The 19,714-nt window shown below is 40.0% G+C and overlaps 2 protein-coding genes across 5 annotated transcripts in view; both read left to right on the top strand.

Annotated features, from left to right (window-relative positions):
- LOC118410874 (glutenin, high molecular weight subunit DY10-like) overlaps positions 1-10,947 on the top strand; it is an 18,406-nt gene extending 7,459 nt beyond the window's left edge. For 3 of the 4 annotated variants that reach the window (XM_035812748.1, XM_035812747.1, XM_035812745.1), the window contains 12 exons: positions 185-502; positions 1,191-1,232; positions 1,900-2,280; positions 3,096-3,167; positions 3,977-4,300; positions 5,129-5,200; positions 6,104-6,175; positions 7,039-7,236; positions 7,600-7,692; positions 8,361-8,543; positions 9,279-9,343; positions 9,835-10,947. In XM_035812748.1, the coding sequence (XP_035668641.1) occupies positions 185-502; positions 1,191-1,232; positions 1,900-2,280; positions 3,096-3,167; positions 3,977-4,300; positions 5,129-5,200; positions 6,104-6,175; positions 7,039-7,236; positions 7,600-7,692; positions 8,361-8,543; positions 9,279-9,343; positions 9,835-10,002 (1,988 nt within the window). In that variant the 3' untranslated portion in view covers positions 10,003-10,947. The remainder of the gene's footprint in view (positions 1-184; positions 503-1,190; positions 1,233-1,899; positions 2,281-3,095; positions 3,168-3,976; positions 4,301-5,128; positions 5,201-6,103; positions 6,176-7,038; positions 7,237-7,599; positions 7,693-8,360; positions 8,544-9,278; positions 9,344-9,834) is intronic. The other variant, XM_035812746.1, reaches the window with a different exon arrangement.
- A 1,806-nt stretch (positions 10,948-12,753) lies between these two features.
- On the top strand, positions 12,754-19,714 carry LOC118410887 (netrin-1-like). Its single transcript, XM_035812770.1, has 5 exons — positions 12,754-12,977; positions 14,003-14,173; positions 16,064-16,174; positions 17,840-17,907; positions 18,711-19,714. The coding sequence occupies exons 1-5, from the start codon at positions 12,917-12,919 to the stop codon at positions 18,873-18,875; spliced, it is 576 nt and encodes a 191-aa protein (XP_035668663.1). The 5' UTR covers positions 12,754-12,916; the 3' UTR covers positions 18,876-19,714.

Genomic DNA, 19,714 nt, shown 5'->3' with positions numbered 1-19,714 from the left:
GATGATGATGATGATGATGATGAAGATGAGGATGACCCGGGAGGCTCAAAGACGAGTAGCCAACTAGAGGTTTCTCCGCATTTTCATCTTCAGTGACAAGGACAAAACATTTAAACACTTAAAATGAAAGGAAACTTCAAAATGATAATTTTAAGATCTTTAACGTTATTTTATCTTGTCTTAGCGGCCTTGACCGGCTTCGGCCAGGAGATCGGCATGGCCATCCAGGGGCACAACGACGCCTCCTTCGCCAACGTGAACGCCGAGCAGTGCGCCCAGTTCTGCCTGGAGTCCACCACCTTCTTCTGCCGATCGTTCGACCACAGCATGGACGGGCAGTGCCACCTGTCCTCCCGCAACAAGAACATGGTGAAGGGCGAGTTCCAGCCTTTTGCAGGGTGGAGCTACTTCGAGAGGGGTCTGTCAGGCGTGTCTGATGCCCCGGCCGACCTCCCTCCAGCAGAGGGGGCACCTGATGAGGGTGGCCTGGAGCCGGCACCAGGTGAGGCATCCTTCATATTTTGAAGTCACTGTTTTGTATCAAGCACATTGCTGATACTACTGAATTATATTTCAATCATCTAGCCCAAGGGCTCTTGTCTCTAATACCCCCTTTCCAAAAGGACACACAAAAATGGGCGCTCTCGCCGCGCTCTCTCTGCGACCTCAAATTTGACAAATCGTTCAACAAATTCTATAGGAAAGAAATCTTTTTGAACTTTGTGTGTCTTCTCAGTCACACTTTTGCGTTTGTATGATATACCCAGTGTGAAAGCGAAGGTTACACATATCCTATTTAGGTCGCAGTTAGAGTACAGCGCAATCGCCGTCTAGTGGAAAGGGGGCCTAAGCTATTGTGTCTAAGCCATGTTCTATCAGAAGTGTGTCTTGTACCTTCTTATCTCTACTTCCTAACATCACATATCCCACACATTACAGACAAAGTGGGATTTTTCGCCTTTCATAGTTTGTTTAAAAAAAGAACTTATAATATATGGCAAGGCTGCACTAGGCATATTATATACTGTTCTATATCAATTGCCTGCCACTTTCATGTTACCAGCAATTTGCAACTAGGCAGGAATTGCAATATAATACAATATTCTAATGATGATGATGTAGTTATTTATTTGATTTAATGAACATTGATTGACGTAATTATGGCATTACATTTTCTGCTTCTGTTTCAGTGATGGCCCAGCACCAGCAGCCTCAGTACGTGATGATGGGTGGTGAGTACACACCGTGCTACTATACAATGTTATTGTTATTGGTACTGGTCAGGTAATAGATGTCACAAGCTTACCAGTCAGGGCTCGAAATACTTTTTCTGCATACCTGCACTGGTGCAGGTAACATTGAAAATTACCTGCACCAAGTTTTACCTGCACCACTCTGAATTTAGAAAGTATGGATCATACTAAACTTGTTCAGGAACCATTGCTATTTTTTCGTTTATATTTTATAGCTGATACCAGTCAATGCAGCTAATAACAATCCATATACACCAATAAAAAATCCCAGTACATGTACCAATGCAGGTTAGGTGCAGGTAGACATAAGAAATACCTGCACAGCTCCACTGCATATGCATATGCACTTCGAGCCCTGGCCAGCATGTAAGATGAAATTGAAGAGGCGTTGGCAATATTGTTCAATGCCTAGATTCACATACATGCTGGACTTATCGTAGCAGCATAGATGTTGTTAAAGCACGCCATTCAGAACCATAACCCATAGTTTCATACGATATGGTGATGGGGCCTCAGAATGAAGGCTACCAACATCAACACGAACTTTCAAGCTCACCATCATCATATCGTCCCGTGTCAGTACTGCGGCCAGTGCCAGTACTTTCAAGTTAAAATCTGACGACTAAACCCTATTCGTTCCCTGTAGCGAGTCAACAACAACAACAGAAGGGCAAAGGGCAGACTCAACCCTATTCGTTCGCGAGTCAACAACAACAAAAGGGCAATGGCCAGGCTCAACAATATCCGTTCGCGAGTCAACAACAACAAAAGGGCAATGGCCAGGCTCAACAATATCCGTTCGCGAGTCAACAACAACAAAAGGGCAATGGCCAGACTCAACAATATCCGTTCGCGAGTCAACAACAACAAAAGGGCAATGGCCGGACTCAACAATATTCGTTCACGAGTCAACAACAACAAAAGGGCAATGGCCAGACTCAACAATATTCGTTCGCGAGTCAACAACAACAAAAGGGCAAGGGTCAGACTCAGCGCGGGCAGACTGTGTACATGCCCCGCCCGCCAGGTAGGGACGGCCCGGTACAGCGACGCGAGCTCAGCCTCAAACGCCAATTAATGCGCCTAATAATAAAACATCAAAGCAACCACTAATCCTCTGTCAATCCGCAGCAAACAAGAGCCAAGTTGCCCGATTCTACAGCGCTAATGATCAAACTTTCTTAATACTGCAAAACAACCTTCACTTCAAATCTATCGCGGATGCCATACCGAGCAACAGCCAAGTTGCCAGATTCTATGTACAGCACTATGGGATGGAAAATCTAAATCACAGCGCTGCTATATATATGAACATGCACCTTTAAAAGTTAGCTACTCAGCTATTATGCACTGCCATTGCTGTAAACAACTATGCAAATAATGTTTGCTAACTTGGTATTGTGCAGTAAACAGTGATGCTGTATCATTCATAACCAATAACTGGAGTGATCTAAACCTTCTATTGTCGTGAATGTTTGAAGATTCGCGCCGATCATTTATAGGCTTGCAAATAATTTTCAAGCTCTTTGCCTAGTCTTATATTCTCCCATATGCTAATTGTATGCATATTGTTAAACCCCAGGCACTGGTCTGGCTATAGATAACTGCAACAGATAGATACTTACCAGTATGTAAAATAAACTTGAAGAGGGGTTGTCAACAATGATCAATGTCTAGATCATCAGAGAAGCATGCTGTTTTTATCATAGATTTTGTGCCATTTTGAACCATAACCTATAGTTCCATTACGCATGGTAATGAAGCCTAGCTACCAAACCCGCGAACTTTCGAGCTAAACATTTGTTATAGTTTTAACGACTCAACCCGATTTATTCCCTGTAGCAAATCAACAACAACAAAAGGGCAAGGGTCAGACTCAGCGCGGGCAGACTGTGTACATGCCCCGCCCGCCAGGTAGGGACGGCCCGGTACAGCGCCGAGCGAGCTCAAGCACGCATTAACGCGCCTAATGACAAAATACCATTCTTTCGTCTGCAAAGCAATCACTATGTCAAAATATAAAAGCTGCAGCTGATCCTTAAATGACAGCCAAGTTGCCAGATTGTACAGCACTAATGATCGAACACCATTCTTTTTTGCAAATCAATCTTCATTTTAAAATCTACTGCTAAAATACCGAATAACAGCCAAGTTGCCAGATTCCACAGCATTTTGGGATGGCAAAGCTGAAGTACTATTACATATAATTGCTGCTGTAAATATGTACCGAACTACTCAGCTAATTTGTATTACCATCGCTGTATGCAAATTATGCATGTTAACATGACATATGCAGTGTAAATTGACGCTGTAGACCTATTACCTGGAATAATCTAAACCTCCTTTTGCTGCGAATGTTAGCAGACTCGCGTCCATCAATTTAACAGTTTGCAAATGATTTTCAAGCACATCTTCACCACCGGCTGCGCTGCTATTTCTATGCATCTTATCAAATTATATCAATACTGTTCAAGTCATAAATGACTGTAACATACATGTGATTAACAGTATGTAGAAGACGTTGTTAGCAATTATCAATGCCTAGATCCACAAAACTCATGCCGTTTTTATCATAATTTTGTGCAAGCATGCTATTTTAACCCTTACCAAAGTTTCATACCGTACGGTAATGATGCTTCAGAATGAAATCTACCAACACCTACGACCTTTCAAGCTAAAATCTGTTATGATTTAAACTATTCAACCCGATTCATTCCCTGTAGCAAATCAACAACAACAAAAGGGCAAAGGTCAGACTCAGCGCGGGCAGTACTCATTCCCTGTAGCGAATCAACAACAACAAAAGGGCAAAGGTCAGACTCAGCGCGGGCAGTACTCATTCGCTGCAGCGAATCAACAACAACAAAAGGGCAAAGGTCAGACTCAGCGCGGGCAGTACTCATTCGCTTCAGCGAATCAACAACGACAAAAGGGCAAAGGTCAGACTCAGCGCGGGCAGTACACATTCCCTGTAGCGAATCAACAACAACAAAAGGGCAACGGTCAACCTCAGAACGGGCAGACTGTGTACCTGCCCCGCCCGCCAGGTAGGGACGGCCCGGTACATCGCCAAATGCGCTCAAGCACGCATTCATGCGCCTAACGACAAAATACCATTCTTTCTTCTGCAAACCAATCACTATGCCAAAAGCTGCAGCTGATATCAAACGACAGCCAGGTTGCGAGATTCTTTAGCACTAATGATCGAGCACCTTTTTTTCAAATCAATCTTCATTTTAAAATCTACCACCAATATTATGCCAAACATATCAGCCAAGTTGCCTGATTCTACAGCACTCTGGATCGGGAAAGCTGAAAAACGGTGCTGCGATGCTGCGCATAGATATAGTTCATCTGCTCAGCTCACACGCATTACAATAGTTGTATGCAAATAATGTCATGAATGTGATCTTTGCAGATAAACAGCAACGCTTTATTACTCATAATCATTAATTGAAATGGTATAAACTTTCTTTTGTCGTGAATATCTGCAGATTCACGTCAATCATTTAACAGTTTTAAAATGATTTCAATCTCCTCTTCATCATTGCCTAATTTATTATCATCCCAGCTGCTACATATATTTGTATGCATATTGTTCAACTCCAGGCACTGGTCAGACCATAGATAACTGTAACGTACAGATACTTACCAGTATGTAAAATGCCCTTGAAGAGGCGTTGTCAACAATGATCAATGTCTAGATCAACAGAGAAGCATGCCGTTTCTGTCATAGATTTTGTTTAAGCATGCCATTTTGAATCCTAAACCATAGTTTCATACCGCATGGTAATGAAACATACCAATATACCTACGAACTTTCCAGCTAAAATCTGTTTTAATTTTAACAACTCAACCCTATTCGTTCCCTGTAGCGAATCAACAACAGCAAAAGGGCAAGGGACAGACTCAGCGCGGACAGACTGTGTACATGCCCCGCCCGCCAGGTAGGGACGGTCCGGTACAGCGCCGAGCGAGCTCAAGCATCCATTAACGAGCATTAATGAGCAATCACCATTCTTTTCATTGGAAAAGAATCATATCATCTAATACCCCGCTAATCCGCGACAGACAAGAGTGATAAGATTCTACAGTGTTTCTTTTTACTGCAAAGCAATCTTCACTTCAAATCTATCGCGGATACCATACCGAGCAACAGCCAAGTTGCCAGATTATACAGCACTTCATTCTTTTAATTAAAAAGCAATCGTCTTATCCGCTGCTAATGCAAGCAAAAGCCAAGTTGCCAGATTCTACAGTGCTAATGAACAACACCATTCAATATATCATAATCATTTTAAAATCTATTGCTAATACTTTGCCAAACATTAGCCAAGTTGCCAGATTTTACAGCACTTTGGGATGAAAAGGCTGAAATACTGCGCTGCTGTAAATATGCACCTAAGCTACTCGGCGAACATGTATTACTATGCAATGATCAGTGACGCTGTAGCACTCGATCAGAACCATTGATCTAAACCTTCTTTTGCCGCGAATGCAGCACACTCGCGTCATTCAACTTAACAGTTTCCACATGATTTTCAAGCTTCTCTTCATCATATGCATATATTGAATTATCCCAGCTGCTATTGTATGTATGGACGTGGGTTATAAATGACTGTAACATTCATGTGAATAACAGAATGTAGAAGGCGTTGTAAGCTATTATCAACGCCTAGCTCCACATAAAAGCATGTTGTTTTTATCATAGATTTTGTGCAAGCATTTAGAACCCTAACGCAGTGTCATACCGTATGGTAATGGTGCTTCAAACTGAAAATGAAACCTACGAAATTTCAAGCTAAAATCCGTGATGATATTAACGATTCAACCCGATTCATTCCCTGTAGCGAATCAACAACAGCAAAAGGGCAACGGTCAACCTCAGAACGGGCAGACTGTGTACATGCCCCGCCCGTCAGGTAGGGACGGCCGGGTACAGTGCCGAGCTCAGGCGACCATTAACGCGTGCAGCGCCTAATAAATCATAATTCAGCACCTTTCTTCCCATTTCAAAGCATCAGTTTATAATCTACTGCAAGTTGCCAGCATTCTTCAGCATTTCTGAGACGGGGAAGCGGCATGCGTCGTTCAGAAGTTCTGCGCTGGTGTAAACGTGCATATCTGCATTGAGCATGTGAACATCATGGATGATTGCGCTAATGTCATCTATAAGATTTACTTGCCGTGGCCTAATATGCATTTTCTTTGCTGTGTGCAAACCATGCATTGTTCTTGATAATCAAATTGAAGTAAGCCCTGAATCTGTATTCATCAGAATCAAGCCTTCAGCTGCCTTTATTCAAACACTCTGCAACTATGTTTTTTTCAGACTCGTGGCCATTCTTTATAAATGATCTTCTTCACCATTGTCTAATCTTGAAACATAAAATCTGATCTTTTCATGCATATTTTCAGGGCATGGCAGCTACTCTAATTCTAAACATACTTAAATACCAATAGTTTAAGCACTGTGCATTTTTTTCAGCGACACTATACATAATGTGTTAATAACAGCCTATTTATAAGTTGATAAGCCATAATAAGTACAACACATTAAGACAATGTCTATCAATCTTCCATACAGAATGGTAAAATGACTGACAAAAAGATTGGGTGACAGATAAGGATCTTCAACAGAGCCTTGGTACTAATATTATATCTAGGGCACCGTAAGGTCTGCTTGGAGTCTAAATGGGTGCCACAGCCAACTGATGACACGTAGGCTAAACACGACCATCTGTCTGTTTCTTATGATGTGATTTCTTCAATGGCCCTCCCACAGCCCCAATGAAGGCCCAGCCCGTAGTGATGCCTGCCCCACAGAACGTCGTGGTGCTGCCGCAGGTGGTCAACCTGATCTGCCCACAGGGTTTCATCCGCCATGACAGGATCTGCTACAGCTTCTCCGGCTCGCCAGTCAACTACACCACAGCCGAGGGAGAGTGCAGTGAACTGGGAGCAAGCCTGGCTACCATCAACAGTAAGTGTATCCTAGAACCCAACCAAACCCCGTACACCTTACATCAATCCTAGCCTGTTTACTATCAACAGTATTCCTTTAAACATTTAGCAAACTGAAGAAGCCATTTCGCTACAAGCTCTCTGTTCACGGTTACGGGTAAAGGCAACAAGGAGACGTTGAAAGATCTTAAACAAGCCTCTTAATTTTTACACCACGGCTACCGTCAACAGTATATTTCTCCTTGATCTGACGAATACGGCTTATTATGTTGTCCCTTTTTCTAACTCTAGACACTAATAGTAGACACTAGTTGCTATATTTTAGTTCAAAGAATAGAAGTCAGAGCTTTGCAATAAATAGAACTCACATATATTTTTTCAGACGAAAACCAGCACATGTTCTTGTCTGAGTACCTGAACGTGGTGAACCCCGGTGAGAACCACTGGATCGGGCTGGAGGACAGAGCTACCGAGAGTACGTATCGTGTAGTTATGTTTTGTTCTTTATGTTATTGTTTTCTGATACTGAATACCTTTGATCCCTCCTCATTACCTTATGTTCACTGAGTCAAGTTCATTTTAACACTTCAGTTTACTTCAATACTTCTTACGTTATACATTTAAACTTATGTTGACTTATGTTGTTTGATTGTCTTGTAATCTTAAAAGCACTCCATGAAGAATAGATTTTGCGAGCATATTGGAAAGTTTAATTTAGATCAAAATAAGCAAAAAAACGAGCAGCTTTTTATACTTAACTGATTTTAAAGGACACATAATTGAATGGAGTCTAAAAATTGCTAAAAATTTCCATGGTCTGTATTGCATCAAACAACCAAAGACTGTTGATATCGATGATTTAAACATGAAAACATCAGTTATACATGTTTTAGAACAATATGGGAGGGGATTGCCAGCTGATGATCTTGCAAATTACCGTTATTGATATCTTGTTAAGTAAATAGAACCTTATAAGATACACAAAAGCACAACATGAACTGAAAAGTCTTGTAAGTTTTATATTGAGTTCCGATAGATAAATCACGATATGGTGTGACGTTGACCCGTACCATTATTAAATAGCTACAATTCAACAAGATGTATCAATGGAACCTTACACAGGCTATTGTCACTAATGTACAGACCAGTTCATGTACGCTGACTCCACCCCACTGGGCAAGTTCATGAAGTGGGCGGAGGGCGAGCCCAACGACCAGGGCAAGGATGAGGACTGTGTGGAGATGTTCCCGAACGGCGGGGGGTACTTCCGCTGGAACGACGAGTCCTGCTGCCGGGACCGCCATTACATCTGCCAGGCTCCACCGGGTAAGACAATGATTCACTCTGTACTGTTGTTGAAGAGATTCATTAGTCACGTATGTACATAGTTAATAGAATTTTCATCAGTGACTACTTTTCAAGCTAAGCACACGTACCTTCAAATTTTCGATGGCTATCAGTCCATCTTGTTCACGGAGTGACCTAGTCTCGACCTAGTTCTCGCAACTCTCGCGAGAACTAGGTCACTATGTGAACAAAATGGACTGATAGCCATCGAAAATTTGGAGGTACGCGTGTTTAGCTTTAAAAAGTAGTCACTGCTTGAAAATTCCATTAATCAATCTGTACACCAGATCCCTGATATTTTCGTAATGAATACCTTACGCATTGTCTAGAACTATTTAATCTGCCAGGGTCCACAGAGTAAGACAATGCACAGTCCTTAACTTCCCTACTGTTTGTATATCCGTCATTTTTGTAGCACTAACGTTTCGCAAGAATTGCTGAGAACTACTGTAACAGTATCTGTCAGACTTTATCGTATAAACCCCCTGCATGTTCGATCAGTAATGACCAACGTGACCTGGGATATATGTAACTTTCTTTCATCTATGAATCAAGAATGATTTTACGCTGAGAGGTTGACTCCTCGAACTTCAGTAGTATTTGCCATCTTTCTTTGTAGGAAAATAGTTTTATCTATGTATTTTGCAAAGATAAAGGCAGCTTACGACACAGTTTGGTGAAATAATGTCTGTTGGTTTCCTATTCATTCTACAGAGAGACGCATCACCTGCTTCTGCCACAACCACTCTACAGTGTGCGCTGATGATGGAGTTTGCGCAGTAAGTAGAGGCTTCTTTGGCCTTTTGCTGATAGCTTTGTTGTCAATGTAGGGAATAAACGAATGAATAGTTTACTGAAATTGAAAGAACATTGCCGCCCTCAGGATAAATTGCGTTATTTCTAGAAATTGCGTTATGACAACATGTCATTCGTTATATGAAAAAAACTGTACACAAAAACTGTACACACATATGTATGATACAGCAAAATCAACATGAGTTCTAACTATAACTGACGCACTCAAGCTCACATGGCGCGTTACAATAAAAAAACTCTACTTGCTACTTGTTTACCAATGGCTCGGTTATTTTGCTTCAAATGGTGTCCTGTGGAACCTGAATGTTTTAAGACATTTCACGTATTCTTTGACATCAATGAAGCTGTTGAAAGAAACCAATTTCCTTCGTTACCAATCAGTATCAAACAGTATCGATACATTTGGACTTGTGTGGTAGAACTTTCCTAATCGCGATTTCTGATTGATTTGTAGGACTGCCAGCACAACACCGAGGGCGACCAGTGCGAGAAGTGCAAGGACGGCTACGAGGGCTTCGCCACCCAGGGTACAGCCGACTCCTGCCGGCCCGCCCAGCAGCTCGTAGCCGTGCAGGTCGTGCAGCCAAAGAAACCCGTCATGACCTTCCGCATGCCCAAGTAATCACCTCAGCAGTACAGGATGCCACCTGCAGGTCGTCTCAAAACGAGGCTGTGGCCTTTGACCTTTGTAAACAAGATGGCGGATGAAGAGGGCTAGCATTTGTAGACCTCTAAAGAATAGATACCACCTGAATGTAGCTTTAATATGCTTTGGCAGGAAGGAAAAGGTTTTTACGATGTGAATGTTGATGAAGGTGCAAACAAAGCTCAAGAACACAGCATCTAGAAACGTCCTCCACGTAGTCTATCTTGCTGCCTACAAAACCAAGATATGATAGATCGAAAAGGATACCCATTGTTTGTTCAAAAGAAAACTTTGTATCACAACATGGTGCTGACACATGTTTTACCATCAATATGATGATTTCAGAATAATTGTTTGAAGTTGGTGCTGTACTTTATAAAACAATATGATGATCAGGATTGTAACCCCTCCAGTTATTACTCACGGTGCCAATAGGGAAATCGTTTTGATGTGGTTTGAACTTTATGTAATGATTAGGTAAGATAAATCAAATCTGATCTCAAAATGGTGCTCCAAAATGACACAACTCAGGCGAAACAGTTTACAGGTAATATGAGAATTACATATCACACAACATGAAGTTGTACTACTACAGTCGATGTTAACGATGTTATTTCTCGTGTATTCGGAATTAGATATTATAGCTGTAATTGTTCTAAATTGAGTGCGTTTACCTGCGTTGAAGTGGTGAGATTCGCTTTGCTAAAAACTTGTGTCTTCTTGGTGGTTTGAAATACACTAGAGTTTTCTCTGTTGTTAAATATTAGCGCTTAGAATGAAATTCGGTGACTCAAGGAATTGCCATGTTGACAGTGTTACTATCATTGATATATGCACGTAGGAAAAAGCCAAAGGTTACATTCCTCAAAAGTGTACCTCTTTAATTCACTTTCTCTAATAAATGCTTCACGCTTTCGTAAATCTTCTCTTTTTGTCATTGTTTCTTGATGAAAGAAATAGGTGTAATAGATATCTATCTAGCTACTAAAAGGTAATTAAGAAAACATAATATCAGTTTTACAATTAACATATGCTGGATAGTAAGATCGAGAAGAAGAATAAAGTAGATTACAACACAAGATTTTACACAACTAATTGTTTCATCTAAGCTAATTAAAAACATTTTTAATAACTACAGATTAGAATATATCAATTTGTGCAAACATGGTCAAATAAAGAAGTTTTGAATGATTTGCTTTTTTCATGAAGAAAATATTTACTATATTACAGAACATCCAAACCAACGTGTACATAAAGTAAAATGATATAAATGGTAAACTGAAAGAAAAAAAATTAAGCTAAGTTTCTTCAATATAGCTAATAACCTACGTTACGTTTACCACATATAAGACACAAGGATCTCTAATATGGTATCTGTTACAACTAATTGGTTGTATCAATTAGTCAACCTTGTATAGATCACATTTCACATATCTACATTTCAATGAGCCGTGCCAAACACTAGACTATACAAGTAAACACTAGACAATAGACGGCTGCGTTAGGAGTCATTGTTTACCCTACCTACTAGGATGACCATGTTCTCAGTAGACTCGTATGTTTGTGTTATTTTAGACGCAAATTTGCCCTTCAATGTCTCTATACAGCGAGTTAACTTGGGACAACACACCACAGGGATAAATTGAAGAAGAGAAGGAAGAAGCAACCATTTAACTTCTACATACTACATGAGCAAAATTATCCAAATTGAAGGTGAAATTTTCAACCACAAGCATACAAAGACATCCAATATACACATTGGTAGCATTCTTTCTTTAAAAAAAAACACTACAGGGATAGATTGAGGAAAGAAGGAGGGCACCGTCATTTAACTACTACATACTATGCGAACAAAATCATCCAGATTGCAGGTGACATTTTCAACCACAAGCATACCGAGACATCCAATATACACATTGGTAGCATTCTTCGTTATCCCTGGACACCGTGATACCACAAATGTTTACACACGTCGCAGTCATGCAGAGCAACCAGAGTACTGAGATGAAGGTTTGTTAGTATATCAGACTCCGCCATGTTTGTTCTTCTACTGGATGACTGTGTATACTGTTTTTTTGTGTGTGTGTCACGGATGGATTTGGGGTCTTTTAAGTCTGATTGTAGGCTATGGTTCACTGGTATCGATGATATCTACAGTTAGAAACCCCCTTGTGCACTTCTTGTGGTTTTTTAAAGCTACCCATGGCCAGTAGATGGAAACGTGGGCAATGGTGGCTCAGAAAAAGAAAGGAAAATTTTATTAATGAATCCGAAAGGTTATATTTGAAATAGATACAGATCCCGGCAGATCTAAGCTACTCGTATAAGAGTCCTTATTTGTCAGCGACGACAAATCGTACACGTTATAGTAGTATAGTTTCCGTCAACTACCTTTCTCTAGTTCCAAAGGATAAATTGACAAAATAAGCGAAGTCAGACTCTAAATCTTTTGTTAAAATAACAAATCATTACACTAAGCCTGAGTAGTGATAGCATGCATTTGAAGAGAACGGTTGAGAAAAGCTTTGTAACTATGAGGTAAAAAAAAGGCGGGAAGTGAACAAAGTAGACTTGTGTATTTTCTTTTTCTTATAACAGCTAGGTTTGTTTGGATTACTGCCTGACAGCCGTGACCTCACGTGACCTCCGCTGCACCTGCGCCTCAGAAGCTTCCCCCTCAAGTTTACAATTCTTCGCCTACTCCTTAACTTTGTTTGTCTTAAGTCTCGCACCATTCAACACAAGCTGTGAATCACATCCTGGCGCATGCGCAGTACTAACCAGACGATCGCCCATCTGGGAGTAGAAAACGTCCCAGAAGGAAGCTATTTCAAGTTTGTTGTGCGGCCAAATTTTTGTGGTTTGGTCATCAGGCTTTAACGTGTAAACCATGATTGTGAGGGCACTGTTTGTGATCACCACGGTGGTAGCAGCCCTGGCAAGGTCAGAAGGTAAAACATTCTTTCTCTTGTCATCATTGTCTATGAAAAAGACGTTTTCATAACGTAGACTGCAAAATTATTAGATTACAGGCTAGTGGTGAGATTATTTTTTTATTTGTAGCAACGTTTACTCTGTGCGATATCAAGTTTACTATCCGCTATGCAAACGAAGTCATCCATAACTTTTGTATATTCATCGATTGTTTTCATGCCGTTTAAACCGTTATGAAGACAGATCTTTACTACACCAAGTCCAATATTCAAGTATTCGTAAAGATGTGTTTACAGCGTTATACAGCTTTACTTATGTTCAGTTTCGAATGCTTTTCGTGTGCTGAAAGATCACATTTTGTGTGCCATTATTTGCAGTGATAATGGATAGTCTTGACAGGAGGAGAAGTGTATAAAATATACAAAACATTCCCTTTTGGCATCTATTAGTCAACCGTTGGGCAATTATTCCCGCCCAGTGGTAGGAAAGCATCGTAATTTATTGCGTGCGGTGTCGAGTCACCAACACAAATAAACAATGGGGTTCCCATTCATTCCGGGGTAGTGTATAAAAACAGTATTCGTTACGTCATGTCTGGTTATTACCTTGGCCAAGAAGGTTATATTTTGGATAGCGTTTGTTTACGCCTAGATGGATTGTTTTGATATACGGTATGTGGGTAGGTCTTGATGAGCTGAAAACGATTTTGGGCCCCCTGGCAGCTTGTTACGGTACTGCAGGGGAACTTTTGGATTTGATACTATTAATATATGCGTTAGATCAATTTCAAAATTAGACACATTCCTAAAATATGAATAGAATATGCATTATGCCTGCTCATGAATTATACTGCCTTTTTGTCTTATAATGTACACATAGGCATAAAAACCGAATGTTCTGCAATGCCACAGAAGTCCGCAAGGAGGCTAGAATCGAACATTTCCTGAAGATGCACCTAGTAATTCCAGAACATACACAGAAGAAAACATACCCTCCTCGAAAAAGGTAATTATGTTACTTTTTATTTATTTGTTTGTTTCAGGTAGCGGCCTGAATGACCTTCAGGAGTATGAACAGCTCGAATACGTCACTTCCTGTTACTATCCCGTCCACATCCCCTGCACCAATGGCGCGGGCTGTATCTCCGGACGTCAGAGGTGTGACGGGGTCTACAACTGTCCGGATGGGTCTGATGAGGAAAACTGCGTGGACTGTAAGGAGACTGGTTTATTTTATCCTGTTCTGTTCTGTTCTATTTTATCTTATTTTATTCTATTCTATTCTGTTCTGTTTTATTCTATTCTATTCTATTCTGTTCTGTTTTATTCTATTCTGTTCTATTCCGTTCTATTCTATTTTAATTTATTCTATACTGTTCCGTTCTATTCTATTCTCTTCTATTCTATTCTCTTCTATTCTATTCTGGTCTGTTCTATTCTATTCTATTCTACTGTATTTTATTTTATTCTATTCTATTCTATTCTGTTCTTTTCTATTCTGCTGTATTGTGTTGTATTGTCTATTCTAGAAATTCTATTCTTTTCTATTCTGTTTCTATTCTATTCTATTCAATTTCATCTTTAGTTTACTCTCTTCTAATATATCTTAGTCGTACATGTTTTATAGGATCAGAATGTTGAAACCACCATGTACTTATACATAATCCTATCCTATACATAAGATAAATGCATTGTCAGCTACATCAAAACATGGGGGAATAAAACCACTACATAAATCTACTTGTACACTTGAACACTATGACAAATGGTATGGTGTGAATTTATTGTAAAGCCCTGAAGAAAATTTTGTAAATGCAATGGAATTATGACATGACATCTAAAGACATTGGTGCAATAGACATCGATAGGTTATATCGAAAACGCCTTCAGTAAAGGTGGACTCTCGCTGCACTTGGAGCACCGGTGCGGCACTGCGGGGTTCGTTCACTGCGGCACTGTTTTATCATTTTCGCAATTTCTAATGATTAAGATATTGCATATTACTTACAAGTATGACTTAGAAGACAACAAAATTTACAAAACGGAAGAAAATCCGTTCTTTATCTTTGAAATTCCTGGAGTCATCTACGAACCCCGCAGTGCCGCACCGGTGTCCAAAGTGCAGTGAGAGTGCACCTTAAGTCTTCTAAACGTTTTATAGCAAGTCGTCAATACGTAAATGGCCTTGAAAATCTTGCGTAAAATGTAAAGACCGCACTTTGTAAATACAGTAAATATACAACGGAAGCTTCCTCTTCAAACAATTATTTTTGAGCGACGCCATCACAGTACATATTTCTCATGGGTTTCCGTTTGGTATTTTCGTATTTAGAAACACATATCCGTATGGATTTTGTCTACAGCCTGTCTAAAATACAGCTGCGCCCAATCCTCTTAATCTGTCCATTTGGGTCGGATAGAACCTCACTTAAGGATATTTGTACTGTACTTAAAGTAGTGATGGAAAGAAGCAAGACAAACAGAAGTCTGCACGGAATGTACGGCAGCGGTCACTTAAGGCTAGCGTCCACATGCTAGCGTGTTAATCCGATGTAAAAATGGTATCAACACTGGTTAACACATCATTGCGTGTACATCCAAGATAAAATGGCATTAGGGTGGGTACAAAAATAAAAGTGGAATGTGTACAGAAGTTGGGACAGACAGCGGTATACGATATGCGGCCTATTTAATAGCAATTTGTTAATATGTACTTCGTATCATTTGTCCAATAATGTGCTAATAAATGTATTTCTTACGATTACTTAATGTAAATCCATATGCATATTACACATTTTCTGTTACTCTAAGGTTTTATAAACAGTGGGATAGTGGACAGAATAGCTTAAGGAATACAGGTTATACATCATCATCTTTATTATAACAGGTTATACAATCGCATGCAAAATTATTCAACCCACTTCACATTTTGGCTACTTTGGCAAAATAGGAACATTACAACTTCAGACCTGTACCAAATTATGACTGTGAATTTATTACAATTTAATACAAAAGCAAACGTCAAGATTTTATTGCATACTATATGTGTCTATGCACCAATTATGCTTTTTGTGTTTTAAAACAAATCACATTTCTCGTTGTAGACTGGGCCATGCATCTGCGGAATGGTCTGCCGGCCCCTCAAGCTGTCATTCATCCTCCCAGCAAGGTCATCCGCCCTCCCTCCAAGGTCATGGTCAGGAAACAGCAACCAGGTCAGTCTTTTTCGCAACTACGTGACTATGACGTCATATAGAGTCCGCCATGTTGATGTATGCTTCAAAGGCCTGCCAAGTCATTATGTAAGAAATGCCCTCTGTTTCTTAAGGACAATGACGGGTTATACTGACATCAATAACTCGTAAAATTAGGCACTTTGTGCATAATGTCCTTTGTCCCTAGGAACATAGAGGAAAATATAGATAATAGCCTTTATTGCACATCCATGCCATAACGGGCTAAGTACAGGCATATACGAGGGGGGTTCAATAAGTTCTTTGCCTCACCAAGAAATAACAAGCACAACTCAGATTTTCAGGCACAACTTCATAGTATGAAGTCTTTTATCAATATCCACCAAATTACAAATCATTGGAGTCATTACTTTCCAGGCATTCGTTTTTTCTAAATTAGAAGGTAAGTGGGGAGAAAAAGAAGGGTGAAGTGTGATCAGACAATTTGACCTCACACCTCAGGTTGCAGATCAATTGTCCACCTTTTTTTTTTCGTTATCCCTTACCTAACGTTACTGGGTGTCGCCTGCAACATGATGATCACAATAATTTGAATTTTGGTACACATTTATATAAGACTTTATACATGTACGTGGGGTTATCAATAAGTCCCCGACTTTACCGAGAAAAAATAAGCACAGCTCAGATTTCGAAGCATAGATGTCAAGTATAAAGTCTTATATAAATATGTACCAAAATTCAAATTAGTGTGATCATTACTTTGCAGGCGACACCCAGTAACGTTAGGTGAGGGAGAAGGAAAAAAACGTGGACAATTGACCTGACCTGAGTGTGTGGGTCAATTTGCGCTGCTGGAAGTTAGAAACCCAATTCTTTTTGCTTGAAATAGGAAGAGAATCATTATCAAACATTTTGACAACGTCTTTTGTTAATTTATGGCATGGGAAACTAGACCCACACATGTCTGATCACAATTCACACAACTTTTTTCTCGCCACTTACCTTCTAATTTAGGAAAAACGAATGCCTGGAAAGTAATGACTCCAATGATTTGAAATTTGGAGGATATTGATAAAAGACTTCATACTATGAAGTTGTGCCTGAAAATCTGAGTTGTGCTTGTTATTTCTTGGTGAGGCAAAGAACTTATTGAACCCCCCTCGTATAGATACAAAGAGTCGTAATACAGTGCACATGGTTTCTAACACTAATCTAAAACATGGGTTCTCAATCTATTCTAATACACTTATTCAGCTTCTCGTTTCTTAGCAATGTTGTAAATTGTAGCTTAAGATGCGTTTGTATAATAAAGTAATATAATATAGCCACACACATAGACATTTTTCCCACACCACCAAATGAAAAACATACTTTTTATATGCTACTTGAGTTTCTTCACAAATTTATATGCTTGTTGTATATGCAGGTATATATTTTCGATTTGTCTTTGCTAATTTATTGGAAAGATAAAGAAAATACATGAAGTGTTTTTTGTCCTTGATAGACAATCAAAATTGGAGCACGTCATCTTCCAACCGGAACAAATACGTAGAGAAAGGGATGCTCATAGTTGACTTAACAAAATTTCTCAAAGGAGAGAGTGTAGATGTCTAGATGTATATATATGTCTATAGGTGTCTATGAACTAGAACCTCAGTTTTTACTCAACAAACTTTTTTCTTCCAGCCCAGCAGGTGATCACGTGCTACTGTAACAACCACGCTACCGAATGTGCATCACAGGGAGTCTGCGCAGTAAGCATTTGTACTTTTCGTTCGTACAGTAGATACAAAAAAAAATTTGAAGAGCCAAAACCAAATCTTTTCTGCCATAAACACACCTTACACTTTTCAAACATATAAAATATTACGGAAATGGACCTCGCAAGTGAACAAGAGATTTATGTGTGAGACAAGGACGTTCTCGCTGTCTTCAATGACACTTACATTAAGGAAAGCCTTTTTGAGGCCAATGTGTCTAGGGCACAGCACGTAAAAGCGGGGCCATCACTCCCCGTCCACAACCGGGACAATCGTTCAGTGATGACCGGGCCATTTTTACGCCAGGGTGGAGCCAGGAAAGTCGTGTGAAGTGCCCCTAAGTTCGCAAGGACACCACGTCTAGCCCAGAACGCCAAATATCGAAACAGCTTGCTCCTGAGTCCTTTGGCCTAGCCCCTCTGCAATTCGACGTCATTGTCATATCTATATTAACGTTTTAAGATTAAGTTGACAATATACTTTTTACTGATGCCTTTTTTTCACTACTACTACTACCACGCACAGAGGCCGAAAGCAAGGTATTTATAAAGCTTATCTCCAAGCAGATCCTTCGTGAGCATAAGATAGTATCAAAAGCTAAAGCTGGCAGAGGAGTGAAGCTAGGAGGGTGTATGCTCCGGTGGTCGTCTTACTCTTTTGGCCGGCTATACTCTTTGTCCAGCTTTGATACTATCTTATGGCACCGTAAGCTCTCTGCTTGGAGATTAACATACAGAAAAATAACCGATGAATGTACGCCATGCTGATAGGAATTTTTTATTGCCCCACCCCCACAGAACTGCCAACACAACACGGAGGGGATGCAGTGTCAGTACTGTCAGCAGGGGTACGTGGGTCTGGCCACCCGCGGGACTCCGCTGGACTGTCAGCCTGTCCAGTATGTCCAGTTCATCCCGCGTGGTCATCCCAGGCGTCACCATAACAACTGGATGTTCCAGTAGAAGGAGAACTGTTTTTAGAATTCAAGAGAACAAATGTTATTTTCATGTACAATGTTGTCGCGTTTCAATTCTCAGTATAGTAAACTCCCTCCGTTTTTCTAAGAAAAGGCTAGTTGGAAAATTATGACCTTCTTCTATGTCCGCCCTATTCCCTGTTTTCTCTCTTCCGGCCTACAAGTCGGAAAAAAGGGCTAAATAATTTCTAAGCTAATTGTGGAAGAAGGTCACAATATTACCCACTAACCTCTGCTTGGAGAGTAACGTCACTTTTAAGGACATTTGGAATGCTGCTCCTGCATGCCACTGCATTGAGTAGCTACCGAAGATAGCTGAGGAGATATCAAACCGTCGGTGGCATGGATTTCTCTATAGAGTATGAATTATCTCATTTTCAAATGATATACCATTCTGATGGAACTATTAAAGGAATCCTGTAGAAAGAAAATGGACAATATTGTACCATGTAAAGAACAATTGGCCCCATATACTTAAAGAAAGATGCAAACTTTGTGTTTCAATATTTTTCCCAATCGTTGATATATCCTGGTAGACGATGTTCCTATGCATCATGTTGACACGAGAAAGTTATTGTTTTAAAAAATTATCAACACGCAAATATGTATTCGTGCACATAATATAAGTGTGATGACATCACGGAATTTTAACAAGAGTGATGTTTTGATTTCATATCATCATTAGTCATTACAGAATGTGTAGTTTCTTGGCTACCGGCATTATTTCAAAGTATCTTGTCTGTGTACCATATCATCCAGCATACGGTACTATAAGAAGATTGTGTATCTACATGTAAGCTTGACAATAAAATGTTGTACTCAGAA

This window comes from Branchiostoma floridae, chromosome 3 (genome assembly GCF_000003815.2).
Source record: "Branchiostoma floridae strain S238N-H82 chromosome 3, Bfl_VNyyK, whole genome shotgun sequence".
In the NCBI taxonomy this organism is placed as follows: domain Eukaryota; kingdom Metazoa; phylum Chordata; class Leptocardii; order Amphioxiformes; family Branchiostomatidae; genus Branchiostoma; species Branchiostoma floridae.
Note: the sequence above shows the minus strand (reverse complement) of the source record. Positions and strands in the feature narration are given on the sequence as shown.

Bases quoted from the DNA above. Each gene is read 5' to 3' on its own strand.
- LOC118410887 (XM_035812770.1), top strand. From the start codon at position 12,917: ATGATTGTGAGGGCACTGTTTGTGATCACCACGGTGGTAGCAGCCCTG. The intron at 12,978-14,002 runs GTAAAACATTCT...TGTTTGTTTCAG, and splicing joins AGCCCTGGCAAGGTCAGAAG to GTAGCGGCCTGAATGACCTT. The intron at 17,908-18,710 runs GTAAGCATTTGT...CCACCCCCACAG, and splicing joins CATCACAGGGAGTCTGCGCA to AACTGCCAACACAACACGGA.